At 42.5% G+C, this 21,680-nt stretch overlaps 1 protein-coding gene across 11 annotated transcripts in view; it reads left to right on the top strand.

Moving 5' to 3' along the window:
* The window catches only part of hao2 (hydroxyacid oxidase 2 (long chain)), a 137,176-nt gene that overhangs the window by 98,850 nt on the left and 16,646 nt on the right, over positions 1-21,680 (top strand). For 5 of the 11 annotated variants that reach the window (XM_059968392.1, XM_059968395.1, XM_059968393.1 and 2 more), the window contains one exon: positions 21,167-21,319. In XM_059968392.1, coding sequence (XP_059824375.1) covers positions 21,189-21,319 — 131 coding nt within the window. In that variant the 5' untranslated portion in view covers positions 21,167-21,188. Of the gene's footprint in view, positions 1-19,357; positions 19,432-19,641; positions 19,760-21,166; positions 21,320-21,680 lie in introns of those variants that run through there. The other 6 variants (XM_059968389.1, XM_059968390.1, XM_059968385.1 and 3 more) reach the window with 4 other exon arrangements.

Raw genomic sequence — 21,680 nt, 5'->3', positions numbered from 1 at the left:
GTAGTGACGACATTTCAGGCCGAAACCCTTCATCAGGAGACCCCCATGGATGCTATCTGGCCTGAGTTCTGCCAGCATTTTGTGTTTTTATTTATTTCCAGCATCTGCAGATTCACTCGTATTTACTTTAAGCACATGGATTTCACATGGATGAGAGGTGAGGTGTATAAGATGATGAGAGAGGTTGATCGTGTGGATAGTCAGAGGCTTTTTCCCAGGGCTGAAATGGCTGCCACAAGAGGGCACAGTTTTAAGGTGCTTGGAAGTAGGTACAGAGGAGATGTCAGGGGTAAGTTTTTTATACAGAGAGTGGTGAGTGTGTGGAATGGGCTGCCTACAACGCTGGTGGAGGTGGATACGATAGGGTCTTTTAAGAGACTCCTGGATAGGTACATGGAGCTTAGAAAAATAGAGGGCTATGAGTAACATCAGGTAATTTCGAAGTAAGTACATGTTCAGCACAGCATTGTGGGCCGAAGGGCCTGTATTGTGCTGTAGGTTTTCTATGTTTCTTTGTTTCTAATTTGAAATAGTAGGCTACTGACCAACCAGATTTGTTTATGGTGCACTAGTCAGTGAAGTTCTGGTGGCTACAAGATAGAAAGGGGTAAATTTAAACAAGGTAATGTTGCCTGGAAATTGGCTTTCCATCATCCGTATCACAGTGAGCAGTATGCGTAGATTTGTTGGAATGTTTTGTTTTGCAAGTTTGTCCATAGAGAGATGGTGATGTATTCACAGAATTGTGCACCAAAGTGGGCCGCGTGCACGTTCCATCAGGTGGTGCATGAAAAGGTGTCTACTGCCGTGTCATTGCCATCCTGACCTCTGGGAGGACCCTCAGACATTAAGCTATTCCCGCCATGGCATCCGGAAAGCAACCGCATGAAAAGAAGTTATTTTTTTTTGTGTGTATGGGAAAACACGAGGTGGGGGACACAGCAATCTGTTTATCAGTGTTTGGATTGTTGGCACATGGCATCACAATGAAAAGGTTTTTTTGCCTGTTGTCCAGTCAGGTCGTTAGTACATCAAGGTAGCAGGGAACGTAGATGGGGTCACCGGAGGGGAGGCTGCGTTGCGTGGTGGGCCCAGCTCTATTCCCAACTCTCTGCAATTTCTTGTGGCCTTGAGCACAGCCTGATGCATCCAGCCAGGATGCTTTCGATGGTGCACCTGTAAAATAGTACAAGTCACTGGGAATAAGCTTTCTCAGGAAGTAGTGGCGTTGCTGTTTTTTATTTGGCTGTTAAAATAACCAGGATAAAAGTTATTGGTTAGTTTACACCTAAGAGCTTGAAGTTTTCAACCATCTTCACCTTAGCACCATTGTGGCGTGTTCTGTGTCCTGCTTTCTGAAGTCAATGACCACCTCCTTCTGACATTGAGGGACGGGTTGTTGTTTTGACCCTATGCCATTAAGCAATTTCCTTCCTGTACACCACCTTGTCATTGTTGAGATCTGGCACCCACGACTGTGTCATCTGAAAACTTGTAATACAGGTAGAGCAGAATCTGGTGACACGGTCGTGAGTATTTGGGGAGCATTGTAAGGAGCTTTGTGGGGCACTGGTGTTGAGGATAATCATGGAGGAGGAATGTTGCCCATCCTTAATGATTGTGGTCTGTTAGCGAGAAGTGTTTGGCCCAAGTGCTGAGAGAAAGAAAGATGCTGAAGCCCAACAACAGTTCACTGACTTTTAACAGGAATTGTGCAGAAATAAAGGAAAAGCAATAAATGCTAGGCCAACAGGGCTGTTAAGTGGGACTTTCAAACTAAAAGCTAACGCTGGTGCAGTGGCTCGGCAGTAGTAGCTTAATTACCCCTCCTTAACAGAGTCAGTCTCAATGGTGGTCTTCTTTCCTGGAACCAGGACTACAGTAAGCAGGGAATGCTGATGTTGTTCTGCTTTTCGTCAAGTTTCTATGAGACTGAAAGGAGAGGAAGGGAATTAAGGATCCCCACAATGACACACTAATTGGCTGGAACATGCAAACTCACGAGAGTGATTGCCGACACCCTTCTGCAGCCTCCCCGCGAGGTCACACAGAGGCCGTGGCAGCATACATGGTTACAACAGGGCGCCCCTCTGTAGGCGCAACTCCTGAGGTGCCAGAGGCCTGTGCTTGCCAGATGTCTCGAATGAGGGAGTTATCCAGGATGTCATGGACTAGAACCCAAGAACGTTCCTCAGGGCCGATCCCTTCCCAACATGTGAGATACTGAACCCTGCCCCACACTCAGTGAGATACCAGGAGGTGCCACGCAGAATCGACCAGGGACCTATCCACCAAGCGGGGGGTGGGAAGGGGGGAGGGAGGAGGTGGTCACCATCTTGAGCTGGGAAACATGGAAAACTAGGTGATTCTTCATTGATATTGATGGGCGCAATCTATCTGAGTCCAACTTGATTGCCTGCAACTGTCCTATGTGGAGCCAACTTGTGGCTCTCGACTTTTAAGGGAAGATCCCCAGACTCCAGCCAGACTTTCTCCTTTGGCTTGAGAGGTCTCATTTGTTGGCAGAGCACGTTTCTGAGTGTGCAGCGGAGAAACCCTGATCCATCTCCAGGTGCGCTTGTAGAGTTGGACCAACCATGTCAATGGCTTGGTCAGGGAAGAGTGGTGGCTGGAATTACTTCCGGCTTTCGAAAGGGGACATGCCAGTGGAGGACAACTGGAGGTTATTGTGGGCAATCTCTGCCTAAACCAACGTCCAGGATGTGGGGCTGGAAGAGACAAGACAGCGCAGGGTTGTCTTCAGCTCTGTCAGTTTGGCCATTAGGTTGGAGGTAGAAACCAGGCTGTCTGTGGCTCCTGCAAGAGAACAGAAGGTCTTCCAGAAATGGGACATGATTTGTGGTCCTCGGTCAGAGGGAAGCAGTGCAGCTTGAGCATGTGCTGACCCATGAGGGTGGCTGTCTCATGAGCCAGTGGGAGCTTGGGGAAAGCAAAGAAGTGGGCAGCTTTGGGGAATCAGTCCAAAACCACCAGAGGAATGGTAGTGTTCCCATCAGACTGGGGCAAATCAATGATGCAATCCACCAGTACCTACTCCCTCTCTGAGTTCACCAGTGTCTTTGAGAAAGGAAATCTATATCCCTTTCCGGGTCTGTAATACATGGCACACACTGTGCTGCCTCGTGGTTCAAGGGAGCCGCTCAGCACAACCATCTCAGGACAATAAAGAACGGCCAATAAATGCAGGCCATGAAAACAGCCTGTCAGTGAAAATACTAAAGGTTACATTATTCAATTCTTCATCCAGAATCTCCACAATAATGGATCCACGGTTCCAATCTGTTGATACAGCCAATCAACATTTCACTAACACGTATGTGGAGGAATTTAAGGTCGGGGGTTATATGGGAGGCCGTGTTTAAGTGTTGGCACAATGTTGTGGGCCGAAGGGGCTGTACTGTGCTGTACTATTCTATGTTCTGACTTGAGTACCATTGACAGTCCCGATGGCTTCCACTGACATTGCTGAACTGGTTACAGTGGTATTCTAGGCTTTGTCTGCAGGCATTTCTAAGTTGGTGTCCATTGGGAATATAGACTTAGGTGGGCACAGACAGTTGGAACTGGGTCCCATTGACAATCCCAATTTTAGAATTGTTAAATCCCAGGAGGACATTCAGCATTCCAGGTCCATGTAGATTCTGTGCTAAGTATTCAGCCAGTCCCATAACTCCATTCTTTGCCCTTAGCCATGTAAGTTCTTTCCTTATATGCCTATTGAATTCCTTACTGAATGCCTTCACTCTTTATTTCCTGAATCTTTACATGAAGTGAGTTCTATTCATAAAGTTCTGCATAAAATTGTTTTTCATTACATATCCATCGTATTTTATGCCCATTACTTTAAAGTTGTGCCTAAAATTATCAATTGATGAGAACAACTGCTCTCTGAAATCTCTCTGTAATCATTTCTACTAAATCTTTTGGGTAACAATTTTCAGTTTATCATATCTTTCCTGAAGTGTGGTGAACCAGAATCAGGTTTAATATCACCAGTATATGTTGTGAACTTTGTCGACTTTGTTGCAGCAGAACAGTGCAATACATAATAGCAGAGAAAAAAACTGTGAATTACAGTGTGTGCGTGTATGTATGCATGTATATATACAGAATATATACTGTGTATATAACATCATAAATAGTTAAGTAGTATAGAAATAGACATTCTAAAAATAGTGAGGTAGTGTTCATGGATTCAATTTCCATTCAGACATTGGGTAGCAGAAGGGAAGAAGCTGTTACTGAATCGTTGAGTGTGTGCCTTCAGGTTTCTGTACCTCCTTCTTAATGGTAGTGATGAGGACAAGGCATGACCTAGGTGATGGGGTCCTTAATGACAGGCACTACCTTTTTGAGTGCTCATAGTGGAGCTGACTAAGTTTACAACTCTCTGCAGCTTATTTTCATCCTGTGCAGTAGCAACACCCCCCCAAATCCAGATGGTGATGTAGTCATCAGAATGGTCTCCACAGTCTAGAAATTGTTGAGTGTTTTTGGAGACATAACAAATATCCTCGAATTCCTAATGAAATATAACCGCTGTTGTGCCTTCTTTTCAGCTGCATCACTATGTTGGGTCCAGGTTGGACCCTCAGATATCGACAGTCAGGAATTTGAAATTGCTCACTCTTTCCACCTGTGATCCCTCTGTGAGGACTGGTGTGTGTTCCCTCGTCTTACCCTTTCAGAAGTCCACAATCAGTTCTTGGTCTTGCTGACATTGAGTGCAAAGTTGTTGCTACAACTAGCTGATATATCTCACTGTTGTACCCAGTCATGGGTGTAGAAATAGTGGAACAATGAGTTCAGCTCACATCCCTGAGGTGCACCAGTGTTAGTTGTCAGTGAGGTGGAGATGTTGTTTCCGATCTGTACAGATTGGGGTCTACCGGTTAGGGAGTCGAGGATCCAGTTACAGAGAGAGGTACAGAGGCCTAGGTACTGGAGCTTTTCGATTGGAACTGTAAGACTGAGAGTGTTAAATGCTAAGCTATAATCAATAAACAGCATCTGATTTAGGTATTTGTATTGTCCAGCTGATCGAAGAGCCAATGAGATTGTGTTCGCCGAGGTGATAGGCAAATTGCAGTGGGTCCAGGTACTTGCTGAGGCAGCAGTTGATTCTAGCCATAACCCTACCTCCCAAAGCACTTCGTCATTGTAAATGACAATTGTCATTAAGACAGCTCACCCTGCTCTTCTTGGGTACTGATATAATTGTTGTCCTTTTGAAGCAGTTAGGAACTTCTGACTGTAGCAAGGAGAGATTGAAGTTATCTTTGAATGTCCCTGCCCATTGGTTGGCACAGGTTTTCAGCCCCCTTCCAGGTACTCCATCAGGGCCTGTCGCTGTGCAAGAGTTTATCCTCTTGAAAGTCAGCCTGATGTCAGTCTCTGAGACAGATATCACAGGGTCACCAGGTGCCGCAGGGATCGGCATAGTTGTGGTTTTATTCTCCCTTTCAAAGCGAGCATAAAAGGTGTTGAGCATCTCAGCCATCTGTGGTGTTAGGTTGCACTTTGTCGGAAGTAATGGCCTGCAAACCCTGCCAGAGCTGACGTGCATCCAGTTTCGCCTTCAACTTCATTTAGAATTGTTCTTTAGCTCTTGAAATAGTCCTCCACAAATCATACCTAGCTTTCCTGTACAGACCTGGGTCTCCTGGCTTGAACATCACAGACCTAGCCCTCAGCAGACTACAAACCTCCTTGTTCATCCACAACTTTTGGTTTGGGTATGTACAATAAGTTCTCGTACACACACTCTCATCCACACTGGTTTTAATGAAGACAGTGACAGCTCTGGTACTCATTCAGACTCAAGGATGAATTCCTGAATACAGTCCAGTCCTTCAATTCAAAGCAGTCCTGTAGGCGCTCCTGCGCCTCCCTTGTCCTTACCTTAAGACCATAAGACATAGGAGCAGAATTAGGCCGTAATTGGGCTGTTTCATGCTTGTTGATTACATTGCTGTTTGTCTAGAGCCTCTTTGACACTGGCCTGAGGTGGAATGTACACAACTGATGCACCATCAATAACTCACTCTGAGACGTAAAGGCGAGATATCGGCATTTATTGACTAGAAGAAGGAACAAGCAGTGGTTGACCACCATACTACATCCTGGAGACTGAGAGGCCGGGCTCAGGCCTCAATCGCCTTTATACCGGGGTCTGTGGGAGGAGCCACAGGAGCAGTCAGCGGGGGGTGGAGGGCGTGTCCAGACAGGTGTATGTAGTTCACCACAACAACCAAGATAATGACTGAAATCTCCTGCAGCAGATAAAATAGATGACACTTGATCGCGAGGTGCTCCCGATCAAGTGAACAGGACTAGGACAGAACCACCACGTTTGTACACCACAAGGAGTTTATCATGAAGCACACTTCCAGCTTTGAAAAACTCAGCTGTGCTATTTTGATGGTGTATTATGAACCCATCAATCTGAATCACTGCGCCTGGAATGGAAGAGGTTAACCAAGATTTAATGGAACAAAAAAGCAACAGGTCTTAATATCCCTCTGGTACAGCAATCAGAATTACAATCTGGTTTATTAGCACCAGCATGTGACATGAAATTTGTTAACTTAGCAGCAGCAGTTCAATGCAATACATAATCTAGCAGAGAGAAAAAAATAATAAATAATAATAAAAATTTTAAAAATTATAAATAAGTAAATCAATTATGGTGTAAGTATATTGAACAGATTTTAAAAATGTGCAAAAACAGAAATAATGTATATTTTTAAAAAGTGAGGTAGTGTCTAAAGCTTCAATGTCCATTTAGGAATTCGATGGCAGAGGGGAAGAAGCTGTTCCTGAATTGCTGAGTGTGTGCCCTCAGGCTTCTGTACCTCCTACCTGATGGTAACAGTGAGAAAAGGGCATGCCCTGGGTGTTGGAGGTCCTTAATAATGGACGCTGCCTTTCTGAGACACCGCTCCTTGAAGATGCCCCGGGTACTTTGTAGGCTAGTACCCAAGATGGAGCTGACTAGATTTACAACCTTCTGTAGCTTCTTTCAGTCCTGTGCAGTAGCCCCTCCATACCAGACAGTGATGCAGCCCATCAGAATGCTCTCCATGGTACATCTATAGAAGTTTTTGAATGTATTTGTTGATATGCCAAATCTTTTCAAACTCCTTATGAAGTATAGTCGCTGTCTTGCCTTCTTTATAACTACATCAGTATGTTGAGACCAGGTTAGATTCTCAGAGATTTTGACACCTAGGATCTTGAAACCACTCACTCTCTCCACTTCTGATCCCTCTATGAGGATTGGTACGTGTTCCTTCATCTTACCCTTCCTGAAGTCCACAATCAGCTCTTTTGTTTTACTGACATTGAGTGCCAGGTTTTTGCTGCGACACCACTCCACTAGTTGGTATATCTCACTCCTGTATGCCCTCTCGTCACCATCTGCGATTTTACCATCAATGGTTGTATCATCGGCAAATTTATAAATGGTATTTGAGCTATGCCTAGACACAGAGTCATTTGTATATAGAGAGCAGAGCAGTGGGCTAAGCATGCATCCCTGTGTGCCAGTGTTGATTGTCAGCAAGGAGGACATGTTATCACCAAACCGCACAGACTGTGGTCTTCTGGTAGAAAGTTGAGGACCCAATTGCAGAGGGAGGTACAGAGTCCCAGGTTCTGCAACTTCTCAAGCAGGATTGTGGGAATGATTGTATTAAATGCTGAGCTATAGTGGATGAACAGCATCCTGACGTAGGTGTTTGTGTTGTCCAAGTGATCTAAAGCCGTGTGGAGAGCCATTGAGATTGCATCTGCCATTGACCTGTTGTGGTGATAGGCAAATTGCAATGGGTCCAGGTCCTTGCTGAGGCAGGAGTTCATTCTAGTCATAACCAACCTCTCAAAGCATTTCATCACTGTCGATGTGAGTGCTACGGGACGATAGTCATTAGGGCTGCCCACATTATACTTCTTGCGCACTGGTATAATTGTTGCCTTTTTGAAGTAAGTGGGAACGTCTGCCCATAGCAGTGAAAGGTTGAAAATGTCCTTGAATACTCCCACTAGTTGGTTGGCACAGGTTTTTGGAGCCTTACCAGGTAGGTACTCCATCGGGGCCTTGGACCTTGCGAGGGTTCACTCTCTTTAAAGACAGCTTTATATTGGCCTCTGAGACGGAGATCATGGGGTCATTAGGTGCAGCAGGGATCTTTACAGCTGTAGTTGTGTTCTCCCTTTCAAAGTGGGCATAGAAGGCATTGAGTGAAGCATCACTGCCATACATGCTATTGGGTTTCGCTTTGTAGGAAGTAATCTAGCTTTAAGATCTTCAGTTTTATTTACCAGAGACTGTATATTTGCCAGCAAGATTGTTGGTATTGGGAGGCTCAGATGAGCCTTTAAGCCTGGTCGGCACCCCCTCTTCGGCCGGCTTAAATGGGAACTGCCGGAACCAGAGTCCGGTCGAGTTCTGTTGACTTTAAGTAACAGATTTTTAATCTCATTAAAACCATATTACTAACTGTACAGATCTTGAATGTAGTTGTGTTTCTCAGCTGTAGCAGACTGAAACGGGAATATTTAACGGTTTCCATTGTAGCTGCTCATATGTTGCCTTGTTTATAGTGCCTTTAGTTGGGATTGAATCAATGTTTTATAAAGGTTCAACAAAAACTTTCAGTTTTTGTATATCAATCCTCTATTTATAAATTGTAGAATTCTTTGCTTTACTAAATGTGTTTCAAATATGTTCAGCCATTCTCATAAATTGGTGTGTGTGTATATACCAGGAACTTTTCTTATTACACATATTCTCTCAATTTCTTTCACTTTGTTCTCTCAGTCAGAAAGTAGTTCTGGGTAGCCTCCAACCTGATGGCATGAATATTGATTTCTCAAACTTCTGGTAATGCTTCCACCCCCCCTTCACCATTTCTCATCCCCTTTTCCCGCTCTCACCTTATCTCCTTGCCTGCCCATTGCTTCCCTCTGGTGCTTCTCCCCCCTTTTCTTTCTTCCATGGTTTTCTGTCCTCTCCAATTAGATACCCCATTCTCCAGCCCTGTTTCACCAATCAACTTCCCAGCTCTTTACTTCATCCCTTCCCTTCTCGGTTTCACCTTTCACCTTGTGTTTCTTCCTCCCCTCCCCCCACCTTTTAAATCTACTCATCTATTTTTCTCCAGTTCTGCCGAAGGGTCTCAGCCCGAAATATCAACTGTACTATTTTCCATAGATGCTGCCTGGCCTGCTGAGTTCCTCCAGCATTTTGTGTGTGTGTGTGTGTGTTGCTTGGATTTCTGACCTTGATTTCTTTGGCTATTGTAATTTGAGTTTGACCATTGTCACAAGCACAATTCCACCAACCCAAGTACACTTTGAGTAGCTGTGCCATTTCGTCATTCAGATGCCACTGTATGTGTATATGCTGGTGTATTCCACAAACACATCTCTTGTTCTACCTCTGCACTATTTCATATTCTTTCTAGAGAAAAGTGTGGAGATGGAAATGAGAAATGTGTTTGCAGAATGCATGGCTAACTATACATGCAGTGGCATCTCAAGTGAAGTTTGTGCAGTTTTCAGCTGGATTTCTCTCCTTATCTAACATTTGTATCATTTATCTTAATCATTCCCTCCCAGTTCTAGCAAATATGCATTCCCTTTCACAAGAGTGAAATAAAACTGGAATTGCTGGAAACACTCAGCAGATCAGACAGCATTAGTGGAAGGTGAAAACCTTTCATCTGATTTGTTTATTAGTTCCAATGCAGGATTTGAGCTGAAATGTAAACTGCTTCTCTTTTATTTCAGATTTCCAGCATTTTCCAGTTTTTATTTAATTTTGATTTTGAGTGTAATGCACCCAATATGCCTTGTAGTTGAGAATTCCATGTTTCAGTGGTCCTGTGTAAAAGTCATTTTTGACTTAGAATTAACCAGTAGCTTTTGAAGTCAACATTGCATAAGCTTAGTTTTGTATTTAGAAGGTTGATAGTCAGTCTGTTGAGAGTCAATAAGGATTTTGGTTGGGTAAGTCAGAAAATATTGCTTTAGAACAATGTGGTTTTATTAAAGGAAAGCTATTTAAGGGTGAAATCAGGTGCATTCTTTGGAATACAGCAGTTGAAACAGAAATGTACCTCTTCAAATATTGGTATTAATAGATATTTGTCAGCTAAGGGTTCGAGGGAGCCAGAGCAATGGAGTTGCAATATAAATAAGCTATGACTTCCAAGAGTGGCAAGAAAAGGTCACAGAATTGTATATACCTGGACCAACGTTTCCAAGAATTTTTTTTACGGCTGCCCAGACCATCAATTGTTCTGAACAGGAAATTTTTATCTGGCTTGAAAACTGTGCAGTCTTTAAATGTTCTTCTGTACTATGCATACTATAAATATTTAGAATGAAAATTGAAAAATTTCATACCTGATTTTATTTATTTATTAAAGGGTAAAATGAGATATAGGGAAACAAAGAACTGAAAGAAGCTGCAGAGGGTTGTGAATTTAATCAGCTCCATCCTAGAGAACTAGTCCACAAAGTACCCAGGACATCTTCAAGGAGTGGTGTCTCAGAGAGGCAGTGTTCATTATTAAGGATCCCCATGCTCTTTTCTCACTGTTACCATCAGATAGGAGGTACAGAAGCCTGAAGACACACACTCAGCGATTCAGGAACAGCTTCTTCCCCTCTGCCATCCGATTCCTAAATAGACATTGAAGCTTTGAACTCTACTCCACTTTTTTAATATACAGTATTTCAGTTTTTGCATGATATTAATCTATTCAATATACATAATACTGTAAATTGATTTACTTATTATTATTATTATTATTATTATTATTATTATTTTCTTCTATCTTATGTATTGCATTGAATTCCTGCTACTAAGTTAACAAATTTCATGACACATGCCCGTGTTAATAAACCTGATTCCAATTCTGATTCTGAAAGTTCATAAACTATTTTGAGTTGTGTGCAATTCCAGCTACATGGCAACAAAGACCATATGTGCAGGAGCATTTCGGTTACTGCATGGCTGCGCACTCGAACAGTTAGAGGGAACAGTGGCCTCTTCTTACATTTATCTTACTACTTGGCCCTGCATTTGTCGGGGCCGACCATGGACGTTGTGCCCTAGCTGTCGAAGTCCATACACAAGCCAGTACGTAAGACAGGGCAGTACGATATGAAGAGCAAGCTATTCCCCTTACAGCGAGTTCCCCCTTTCCAGACAGCTGATGAGTCCAAAAGAATGGCAGAGACTGAAACAGTCTGGAACCACTGTTATCACATCTGTTGAACTCAACATAGGACTCCAGCTCCAGACTTCTCTTCCGGGTTTACTCATTCCCCATGAGTGGGTATAACCACAAGGTAGTGGAGGTTTGAAATTGGAGTTTTACTTCTCCAAGATAAGTTACCAACCAAGGCTGATGAGCCGCATCTGCCCGGAGTGACTGGTTTTAAATCCCCAGTAGCCCATCTTTGCCCTTTCTCCTGTCAGTAGAAACGGTTACGCTGGGCTTAGCAGCTCAGCCACACGTGAAGGCCAGGAGCTGGACTTGGCTGTCAGAGGCCACTTGAGATGCATGCCATGGCGAGTATTTAGTCGGTAATGGGAGCTTATTCCCACTACCCCCAACACCCCCTCCTTGGCTATTACAGCCTTAAAGAACCATTTACAGTATCTTAATGTTCTGCCTTTCAATGCAGCCTGATGGCCAAGTAAAGGCTAATTACATAGATATTCACTGGCAAGTACAGAGGCACAGTGGACTGTGGTTCAGAATCAGGTTTTTTATCACTGACGGACAGTATGTTGTGAAATTTTTTGCATGGCAGCAACAGCACAGTCCAAGACATAATTACCATGTTACAGAAGTAAATAAGTAAGCGCAAAAGAGTAATAATGAGGTAGTATTCATGAGTGCCTGAGCCATTCAGAAATTGGAAATACATGGAGGTTTGTACATCAAGTGATGTCCACCACTGAATGAACCTTTTACAATGTCACAACTCCAGCAACCCACTCTCAATCCTGAACTCTGGTGAGACCTGTCTGGAGACTGCACGTTCTCTCTGTGGCGATTTGCTTTTCCCCAACATGCTGCATTTTTGTCCCACGTCCCAAATCCATGCAGGTTGGTAACTGTCCTCTGTGAAATGCCCCTCGTGTATTGCATTGTAGAATTTGGGGGAGCTGAGGGAAAATGTACTGCTTTCACATTCCCACCACTCCATCCAGTTTCCCTTTCCCTTTGTTCTTCTCTTCTTCCATTTCCTTCCCTTCCCCAGTTACCTGGATTCATCACCCATCCTCATCTGGTTCCATCTGCTATTACCCACGTGCCTACACTCAGTGGCCACTCTCTCAGGTACCTGCTGTAGCCCAACTACTTCAAGGATCCATGTGATATGTATTGAAAGAATGGATCTGACAGGGTCAGACTGAACATGATGATACGCTGATCATGAAACAAGCAAAGATCCCGACAAACTGGAGATTGAAAATAATTGTTTCATTCACAAAATAATAAAAATATGATATCAAACCATCCCGCTGCCCATAATACTTACAAATATAATTCGCACAGCGGGCAGCTGTTTGAAATCAATGGCAGATACGAAGCCAATCGCAGCATTGGAACTGGTTAATAGGTGCAGTTGGGGGCGGTCATTCAACTCCGACAATAAGTGGGGGGGGGGGGGTCTCAGCTCCAATATGTCAGACTGTACTCCAATCTGTGAGCTTCACACCAGCTGTATATGTAACATAAGTGGATTTTGAGTTTAGACCTGGATTCTATTCCCATGGTATCTCATTACATAGATGTAAAAATTCCAAAATTCAAAGTCCGAAACACTTCTGGCCCCAAGAATTTGGGATAAGGGATGCCCAAGCTGTACTACCATCCTTCATGTCTGACTATATACTCTCTCCAAAAATATTTGGAGCAAACCAATACAATTAATATGGTAAGAATGAACAATGGAGTAGTAGGGCACTATAAACAGAATTGAATTGCTGTATAGCCTTTGGGAGGAAACAGATAGAACATTGGTGGTTCTGTAAAATGGTTACATCACAGAGTCATGGAGAAGTATAGAACAGAAACAGGCCCTTCAGCCCATCCAGTCCATGCCAAAACCATTTAAACTGCCCAGTCCCATTGACCTGCACCAGGACCATAGAACTCCACACCCCTACCATCCATGTACCTATCCAAACTTCTCTTAAATATTGAAATCAAGCTCGCATGCACCACTTAAGCTGGCAGCTTATTTCACACTCTCACCACCCTCTGAGTGAAGAAATTTCCCCTTAGGTTCCCCTTAAACTTCTCATCATCCACACATAACCCATAACTTCTGGTTGTAGCCCCACCCAGACTCAGTGGGAAAAGTCTGCTTGTATTTATCCTATCTATATCCCTCATAATTTTCTATACCTCAATGAAATCTCCTCTCCATCTTCTACATTCTAAAGAAAACAGTCCTAAACTATTCAGATTTAGGTCCTCCTGACCCAGCATCCTTGTAAACTTTCTCTATACTCTTTCAACCTTGGTTTACATCTTTCCTGTATGTAGTTGACCAAAACAGCATACAATACTCCAAATTAGTCCTCATTAACATATTATACAATTTCAATATAACATCCTATCTTCTGTATTCATTACTTATTTATGGCCAATATGGCTGTCTTCACAACCCTATCTACCTATGATGCCACTTTCAACAAATTATGGACTTGTATTCCCAGATCCCTTTATTCTACCACACTCCTCAGTCCCCTCCCATTTACCCTGGTTGGTCTTGTCAAAATGCAGCATCTCGCTCTTGTCTGCATTAAATCCCATCTGTCATTTTCAGCCCATTTTTCCAACTAATGCAGATCCCTCTGCAAGCCATGATATCCTTCCAGACTGTCCACTACATCTCCAATCTTGATTTTATCCACAAACTTGCTGATCCAATTAACCATATTATCATCCAGATTATTGATATAGGTGACAAACTACAAAGGAACCCAGCACTGATCCATGTGGCACATCACTAGTCAGAGAGGCTACCCTCTACTACCACTCTCTAGCTTCTCCCACAGAACCAATGTCCAATCCAATTTACTCCCCCATCTCCAATGCCGAGCAACTGAACGTTATTGACCAGCCTCCCGTGTGGGACCCTGTCAAATGCCTTGCTAAAGACAATGTAAGTAACATCCACTGCCTTGCCTTCGTCCACTTTCCTGGTAACTTCCTCAAAAACTCTGTAAGATTGGTTATACGTGACCTACCATGCACAAGCCCATGCAGACTATCCTTAATCAGTCCATCAGTACTGTATATACTTACACAGTATATCCGGTCCCTTAGAGTACTTTCCAATAACTTTCCCACAACGGATGGCAGTCTCACTGGCTAATGAATTCCTGGTTAAAGTTTAGCGCCCCTTTTAAACAGTGGAACAATATTGGCTATCCTCCAATTCTCTGGTACCTCCCCTGTCACTAAGGATGATTTAAATATTTCTGTTAGGGCCCAGTCATTTTTGCAATTGCCCACCCTGGAGTCTGAAGGAATACCTTGTCAGGCCCTGATTTGCCACAGGGTAGCAAACACCTCCTCCTCTGTAGTCAGTACAAGGTCCATGAAGTTGATGCCCATCTGCCTCACTGCAATAGACTGTATCCATATCTTGAGTAAATACACATACAAAGAATTCATTTAAGGTACCCCCAATCTGTTTTGACTCCATACATGGATTTCCATTCTGGTCTTCCAGAGGACCAATTTTGTCTCTTGCAATCATTTTGCTCTTAACATATCTGTTAGAGGAACTTCATGCCTTCTTTTAGCCTTTCTGATTTCTTTCTTTAAATGTTCTCTTGCAGTTCTTGTACTCCATAGTCAGCTCCTTTGTTCCACCCACCTATACTAGCTGTGCACCTCCTTTTTTCTCTTACCAGGGCCTCAATATATAACCATATAACAATTACAGCACGGAAACAGGCCATCTCGGCCCTTCTAGTCCATGCCGAACGCTTACTCTCATCTAGTCCCACTGCCCCCCCCCCCAGCCCATAACCCTCCACTCCTTTCCTGTCCATATACCTATCCAATTTTACTTTAAATGACAATACCGAACCTGCCTCTACCACTTCTGCTGGAAGCTCGTTCCACACAGCTACCACTCTCTGAGTAAAGAAATTCCCCCTCATGTTACCCTTAAACTTTTGCCCCCTAACTCTCAACTCATGTCCTCTTGTTTGAATCTCCCCTATTCTCAATGGAAAAAGCCTATCCACGTCAACTCTATCTATCCCCCTCATAATTTTAAATACCTCTATCAAGTCCCCCCTCAACCTTCTACGCTCCAAAGAATAAAGTCCTAACTTGTTCAACCTTTCCCTTAGGTGCTTAGGTGCTGAAACCCAGGTAACATTCTAGTAAATCTTCTCTGTACTCTCTCTATTTTGTTGATAACTTTCCTATAATTCAGTGACCAGAACTGTACACAATACTCAAAATTCGGCCTTACCCATACCTTGTACAATTTTAACATTACATACCAACTCCTATACTCAATGCTCTGATTTATAAAGGCCAGCATACCAAAAGCTTTCTTCACCACCCTATCCACATGAGATTCCATCTTCAGGGAACTTTGCACCATTATTCTCTTAATATATCTCTTAAAATCCAAGGTTCCCTATACTTGTTATCTTTATTTTTTTTCTGACAGACACATACAAGCTTTGTACTCTCAAAATTTCATTTTTGAAGGCCTCCCACTTAGCAAGTACACCTTTGCCAGAAAATATCCTGTCCCAATCCATGCTTGCCAGATCATTTCTGATTCCACCAAAAGTTGGCCTTTCTCCAATTTAGAACCTCAACTGGCAGACCAAACCTTTCTTTTTGCATATTTACTTTGAAACTGATGGCATTGTTGTCACTAGATGCAATGTGTTCCACTACACAAACTTCTCTCACCTGCCTTCTCACATTTCTTGATAGCAGATCCAATATTGCATGCTCTCTCATTGGCACTTCTACATATTGATGAAGGAAACTTTATTGAACACATTTGACAAACTCTATCCCATATAGTCCTTTACAGTATGGGATTCCCAGTAATATGTAGAAAGTTACAAACATCTACTATAATAACCTTATATTTATTGCAACAATCTGCAATCACTTTATAAATGTGTTCCTTTAAATCCCTGGGAATGTTGGGTGTGCTGTAATATAACCCCATTAACATCTTCATACCTTTCTTATTTCTCAGTCCGCCATAATGTCTCACTAGATGAGTTTTCAATCCATTCTAATGGAGCGCTGTTGTGCATTTCACCTAGCTAGTATTTCCACCCCTTTCCTTTTAATCCCTCCTGCTCTATCACGTCTGAAACAATGAAACTCCGGAACACTGAGCTGCCAGTCCTGCTCCTCCTGCAACCAAGTCTCACTAATGACTACAACGTCATAATTCCAGGTGTTGATCCATGCTATAAACTCATCTGCCTTTCCTATGATAATATTTGCATTGAAATATATGCAGCTCAGGTCAGTAGTCGCACCATGCTCAAACTTTTGATTCCTGACGTCGTCTGAGGTCTTGCCAACATCTGTCTCCACAACCTCTCTGGCACTCTGGTTCCCAATCCCCTGTAACACTAGTTTAAACCCCACCTTGCAGCATTAGCAAACTTTCCCAATAGGATATTAGACTCCATCCAGTTGAGGTGCAAACTGTCCCTTCTGTATGTCCCACCTCCCTGGAAGGGAGCCCAGTGATTCAAAAACATGTGCCATGTGTTAAGCTGTATAATCTTCCTAGTTCTGGCCTCAGGGTGGCAAACCTGAGATCACAACCCAGGAGGTCCTGCCCTTTAACTTAGCACCTAACTCCCTGAACTCCCTATGCAGGACCCCGTCACTCATCCTACCCATGTTGTTGGTACCTATATAGACAGCGACCTCTGGCTGTTCATCCTCCCACTTCAGAATGTGTAGGGTCATAAAATACTACAGCACAGAAATGGGCCCTTAGGCCCATCTAGTCTGTGCTATATCGCCTAGTCCCATCAACCTGCAACTGGACCATAGCCCTCCATACCCATCCCACCTAATCAAATTTCTCTTAAATGTTGAATCAAACCCACATCCACCACTTGTGCTAGCTCATTGCACACTTTCACCACTCTCCAAATGAAGAAATTCCCCCTTCATGTTCCCTTTAAACTGTTCACCTTTCACCCTTAACCCATGACCTCTAGTTGTAGACTCATCCAACCTCAGTGGAAAAATCCTGCTTGCATTAACCTAATATATACCTCTCACAATTTTCTGTACCTCTATTAAATCTCCCCTCAATCTTTTATGTTCTAGTGAATGAAGTCCTAACCTATTTAATCTCTCCTTATAACTCAGATTTTCAATCCTGGCCACATCCTTATAAATTTTCTCCGCACACTTTCAATCTTATTTATCTCTTTAGGCAAGTGACCAAAACTGCACACAAGACTCCAAATTAGGATTCATCAATTTCTTATACAATTTCAACATAACATCCCAATTCCTGCAGTCAATACATTGATCCATGAAGGCCAAACTTTCTTTGTGACCCTACCTAACTGAGATGCCACTTTCAAGGAATTACGGATCTGTATTCCCAGATCCCTTTATTCTACCACACTCCTCAGTATCCTACTACTCACCGCGCGGGTAAGATGTGCCCTGGTTTGTCCTCCCAAAGCGCAACATCTCACACTTGTCTGTATTAAATTCCATCTGCCCTTTTCCAGCCCTATTTTCAGATGCCAATTCAGATGCCAATTTCAGATGCCAATTCAAGTTTTGATAGTCTTCCTCATTATCCACTACACCTTTAATTTTGGTGTCATCCATAAATTTCCCAATCCAGTTTACCATGTTATCATCCAGATCATTGATATAGATGAGAAACAACAATGGACCCATCACCGATCCCTGCAGCACACCACCTGTCACAGCCTCCAGTTAGAGGGGTGACCATCTACGACCATTCCCTGGCTTCTTCTGCCAAGCCAATGTCTAACCCAATTTACCACCTCATCTTGAATGCCAAGTGACTGAACCTTCTTGACCAGCCTCCCATGTGGGACCTTGCTAAAGTCCAGGTAGACAGTATTCGCTGCCTTGTCTTCATTAACTTTCCCGGTAACTTCCTCAAAAAACTCTGTAGGATTGGCTAGGCACAGCATACACCACACACAAAGTCAAGCTGACCATCCCTAATCAGTCCCTTTCTGTCCAAATACGTATATATCTAGTCCCTTAGAATACCTTCCAATAACTTCCCCACAAGTGATGTCAGACACTGGCCTATAATTTTCTGACGTTCTTAGGGCCTTTCTTAAACAACAGAACAACATTTCCTATCTTCCAAACCTCAGGCACCTCATCTGTGGCTAAGAATGTTTTAAATATCGCTGCTAGAGCCTCTGCAATTTATGCACTAGCCTTCCATAGGGTCCAAGGGAACACCTCATAAGGCCCTGGGGATTTATTTCCTTAATTTTCCTCAAGACAGCAAACACCTCCTCCTCTGTAATCTGTATCGGGTCCATAACCCTGCTGTTGTTTTACCTCACACCTATAGACTTCTGTGACCAACCCTCGAGTAAATGCAAGTGCAAAATATCCAGTTAAGGTCTCCCAATCTCTTTTGATTCCATTTATAGATTACCACTCTGATCTTCCAGAGGACCGATTTTTGTCCCTTGCTATTCTTTTTCTTCATTTATCTGTAGAAGCCCTTAGGATTCTCCTTCACCTTGTCTGCGAGAGCAACCTTGTGCCTTCTTTTAGCCCTCTTGATTTCCTTCGTAAGTATTCCCTTGCATTTCTTATACTCGAGAACCTCATTTGTTCCTGTCTGCCTATACCTGCTTTGCATCTCCTTTTCCTTAACAGGGCCTCAATAGCTGTTGAAAACCAAGGTTCCCTAAACCTGTTATCCTTGTCTTTTAACCTGCTCTCTGAAACACAAACTCAATAGCATGAAGTCAACCAGATGGACAACACACCATGGCAGGACTCAGCATGTTCCTCACATTCCAGGCAGTATCAGAGGGAAGCAACACAGATCTCAACGCTTCATTTTATTACTGTTAATTTTAGTTAGAAATCATTAATTGAGAAAATGTTCAGTGTCTAGTTGTATTCAGGAGTATTTATTTCTTCAGTTTTACTCTTTGTTGTTCTAAAGCCACTACAGTGAAGTTACAGAGGGCGCGGTTTCTGTTACTAGAGAGGCTTTAGGACCTCAGGGACTCCTGTTTCCATTTCCTGATTTACAGGAAGATTTTCAAGATTCATGCTTAGTGAACCTGTGACGACTACCCTGTTAAGTCCTGCAACGAAGATCTAACAGGTGAGCAGAGTTGGAGTTTGCTACCTTTGAACCTGATTTGGGCTAAAGTGCTGGTGTGAGACAAATTTAATTTTCAGCGAGTATCGTCTTTTTTCAAAGCCAATATTGAATTAGGCATGGATATTTCTGTATCAGTAGTAAGCTATGAATCTAGTTGTAAGAACATGATAAATGATTTATTACCTGCAGTTTAATATGTAACATAAAAGTAATGACCAGTCCTGGACTTTGGAGTTGCATAGTTTTCTCCCGGATGTTGTTACTGTAGGAGGATTTCAATGTCATCTACGGAATTCTGATTGTTAAAATCCTGCTCAGCTTAACGTAGGTAAAAATAGAATTGGAACGTTTAGAAAATGTATAAGATGTTAATGACCTACCTTTCTCACGAAATGCTGAGTCCCTCCCAAGTTAGCACTAACGTTCTAGTGAGCTGAGTAACTAATGAACATAGAGGGCTGAGGTTGCGTTAGAAGGTAAGGAAGCAAGCGATGGAGTTAGGCAGCAGCAAACTGTGTCAAGAAGAGCATACCAACAAAAGTGACCACAGATAGGGATAAGAGAAAAAGTAACAAGACAAATAGGCGAGGGTGTCTCAAAATGCTACCAAGACAAATATAAACATAAAAGTGTTAAGTATTTTAAAATAAATTAGATGAATACACAGTGCAAATAAACGTAAACAGATATAATCGCCGTTATAGTGGCTGCAGAGTAACTGTTGTTAATAGCAAAAGAAGAAAAACAGGCAATATTGATTAAGAAAATTAAGTCCAGATTGTGCAAGAAGCACCAATGGATAGAAAGTAAGGTGGGAGTTATCTCCAGCCCCTCCCTCCACCAGACAGTAATGGTGATATAGGAAAGCAGAAATGCATATCACAAGACTTCTTTCATATTCATAAATGACCTTAATCTATATGTACGTGAGTGAAACCAAATTAACAGTGATTTTATGGAGGATTAATTTTGGAGAGTATTTGTGAGGCTTGTTTTAGTTCAGTACACTGAGGTGCCAACTAGGCAACAGGTGATCCTAAGGTTGTTACTGCATAATAAGAAAAGGTTAATTAATCTTATGGAATGAGGTCCTTTGGGAAAGATCTACACTTATTTTCCAGCTGCCATTCAAAATGGTGGAAATACCTAGTAGACATTATCTGCCAAGAAAGAAACACAAACAAAAGCTTTATTTCAGATTTCTGGCATTAGTAATTTTTTTTTCTGCAGGTAATATTTACTCAACTTGTGGACAGTTCCTAAATGTTGTTCATTGTAAAGCTGCACTTTTTTGCGATTCTTTTCATGGGCCTTAATAACACTGGTTACCGCTGTGTATTTGAAAACATGCTGAAGTGTCTCTGCACAGGACAGAAAATGACACTATTTGAAGTAAGGGCAACACAGAGAAAATGCTGGAGAAACTCAGCAGGCCAGGCAGCATCTATGGAAAAGAGCACAGTTGGTATTTCAGGCCAAGACCCTTCATCAGGATCCAAAAAGTCTCGGTTGAGTTCCTCCAGCATTTTGTGTGTTACTTTGTTTCCAACATCTGCAGATTTTCTCTTGTTTGGAGTAAGGGTTTTGACCAAGAAGTAAAAACTTATTTCATGGGTAACTCTTTCTGCCTGTGAGTTGAGGTGACATACTTTCTCATTAATCGTTAATGTCTTCTGTAATAGTAGTAGAATTTGAGGTTTGTGTTAAAATATTTCTGCAAGCACTATTGTTTCAGGACCTCTGTGTGTGACCCAGAGATGCCTTTGGTATGTCTGTCTGACTTTGAGATGTATGCAAAAGAACATTTACCCAAAGCCATCTGGGAGTTCTATGCTGCCGGAGCGGATGAGTGCTGCACCAGAGATGACAATCTGATGGCTTTTAAAAGGTTTGTATTATTTCAAAAGCTTACAAGAGCCAAATGTCTGAATTGTGGAATAAGGCAGTATTGAACAATTATAGCAAATGTCATTTCACATGATCTAGCAATTTACATCTGCTTTTCCACTTGGTTATGTGATAGCATGGAATTAGTGAATGACTATTTCTGAGCTTTCATCCACCAAAGAAATAATTAACTGTAGAATTTTAGGACTTGCTGTAGTTCAAATTAACACTGCATTCTTTAGATGTGAAACATTGTGTGTTGGAGAGGATTCCACAATGTCAATTTTGTTGGATCCAGTGGATGCTAGTATCCGGACAGAGGCCATTTCCAATGGAATTGCACACAACAGCAAAAATCCATT

Source organism: Hypanus sabinus, chromosome 4 (assembly GCF_030144855.1).
Source record: "Hypanus sabinus isolate sHypSab1 chromosome 4, sHypSab1.hap1, whole genome shotgun sequence".
NCBI classification, from domain to species: Eukaryota; Metazoa; Chordata; class Chondrichthyes; order Myliobatiformes; family Dasyatidae; genus Hypanus; species Hypanus sabinus.
The sequence above is the reverse complement of the archived record's forward strand: the minus strand, read 5'-3'. Positions and strand labels throughout refer to the sequence as shown.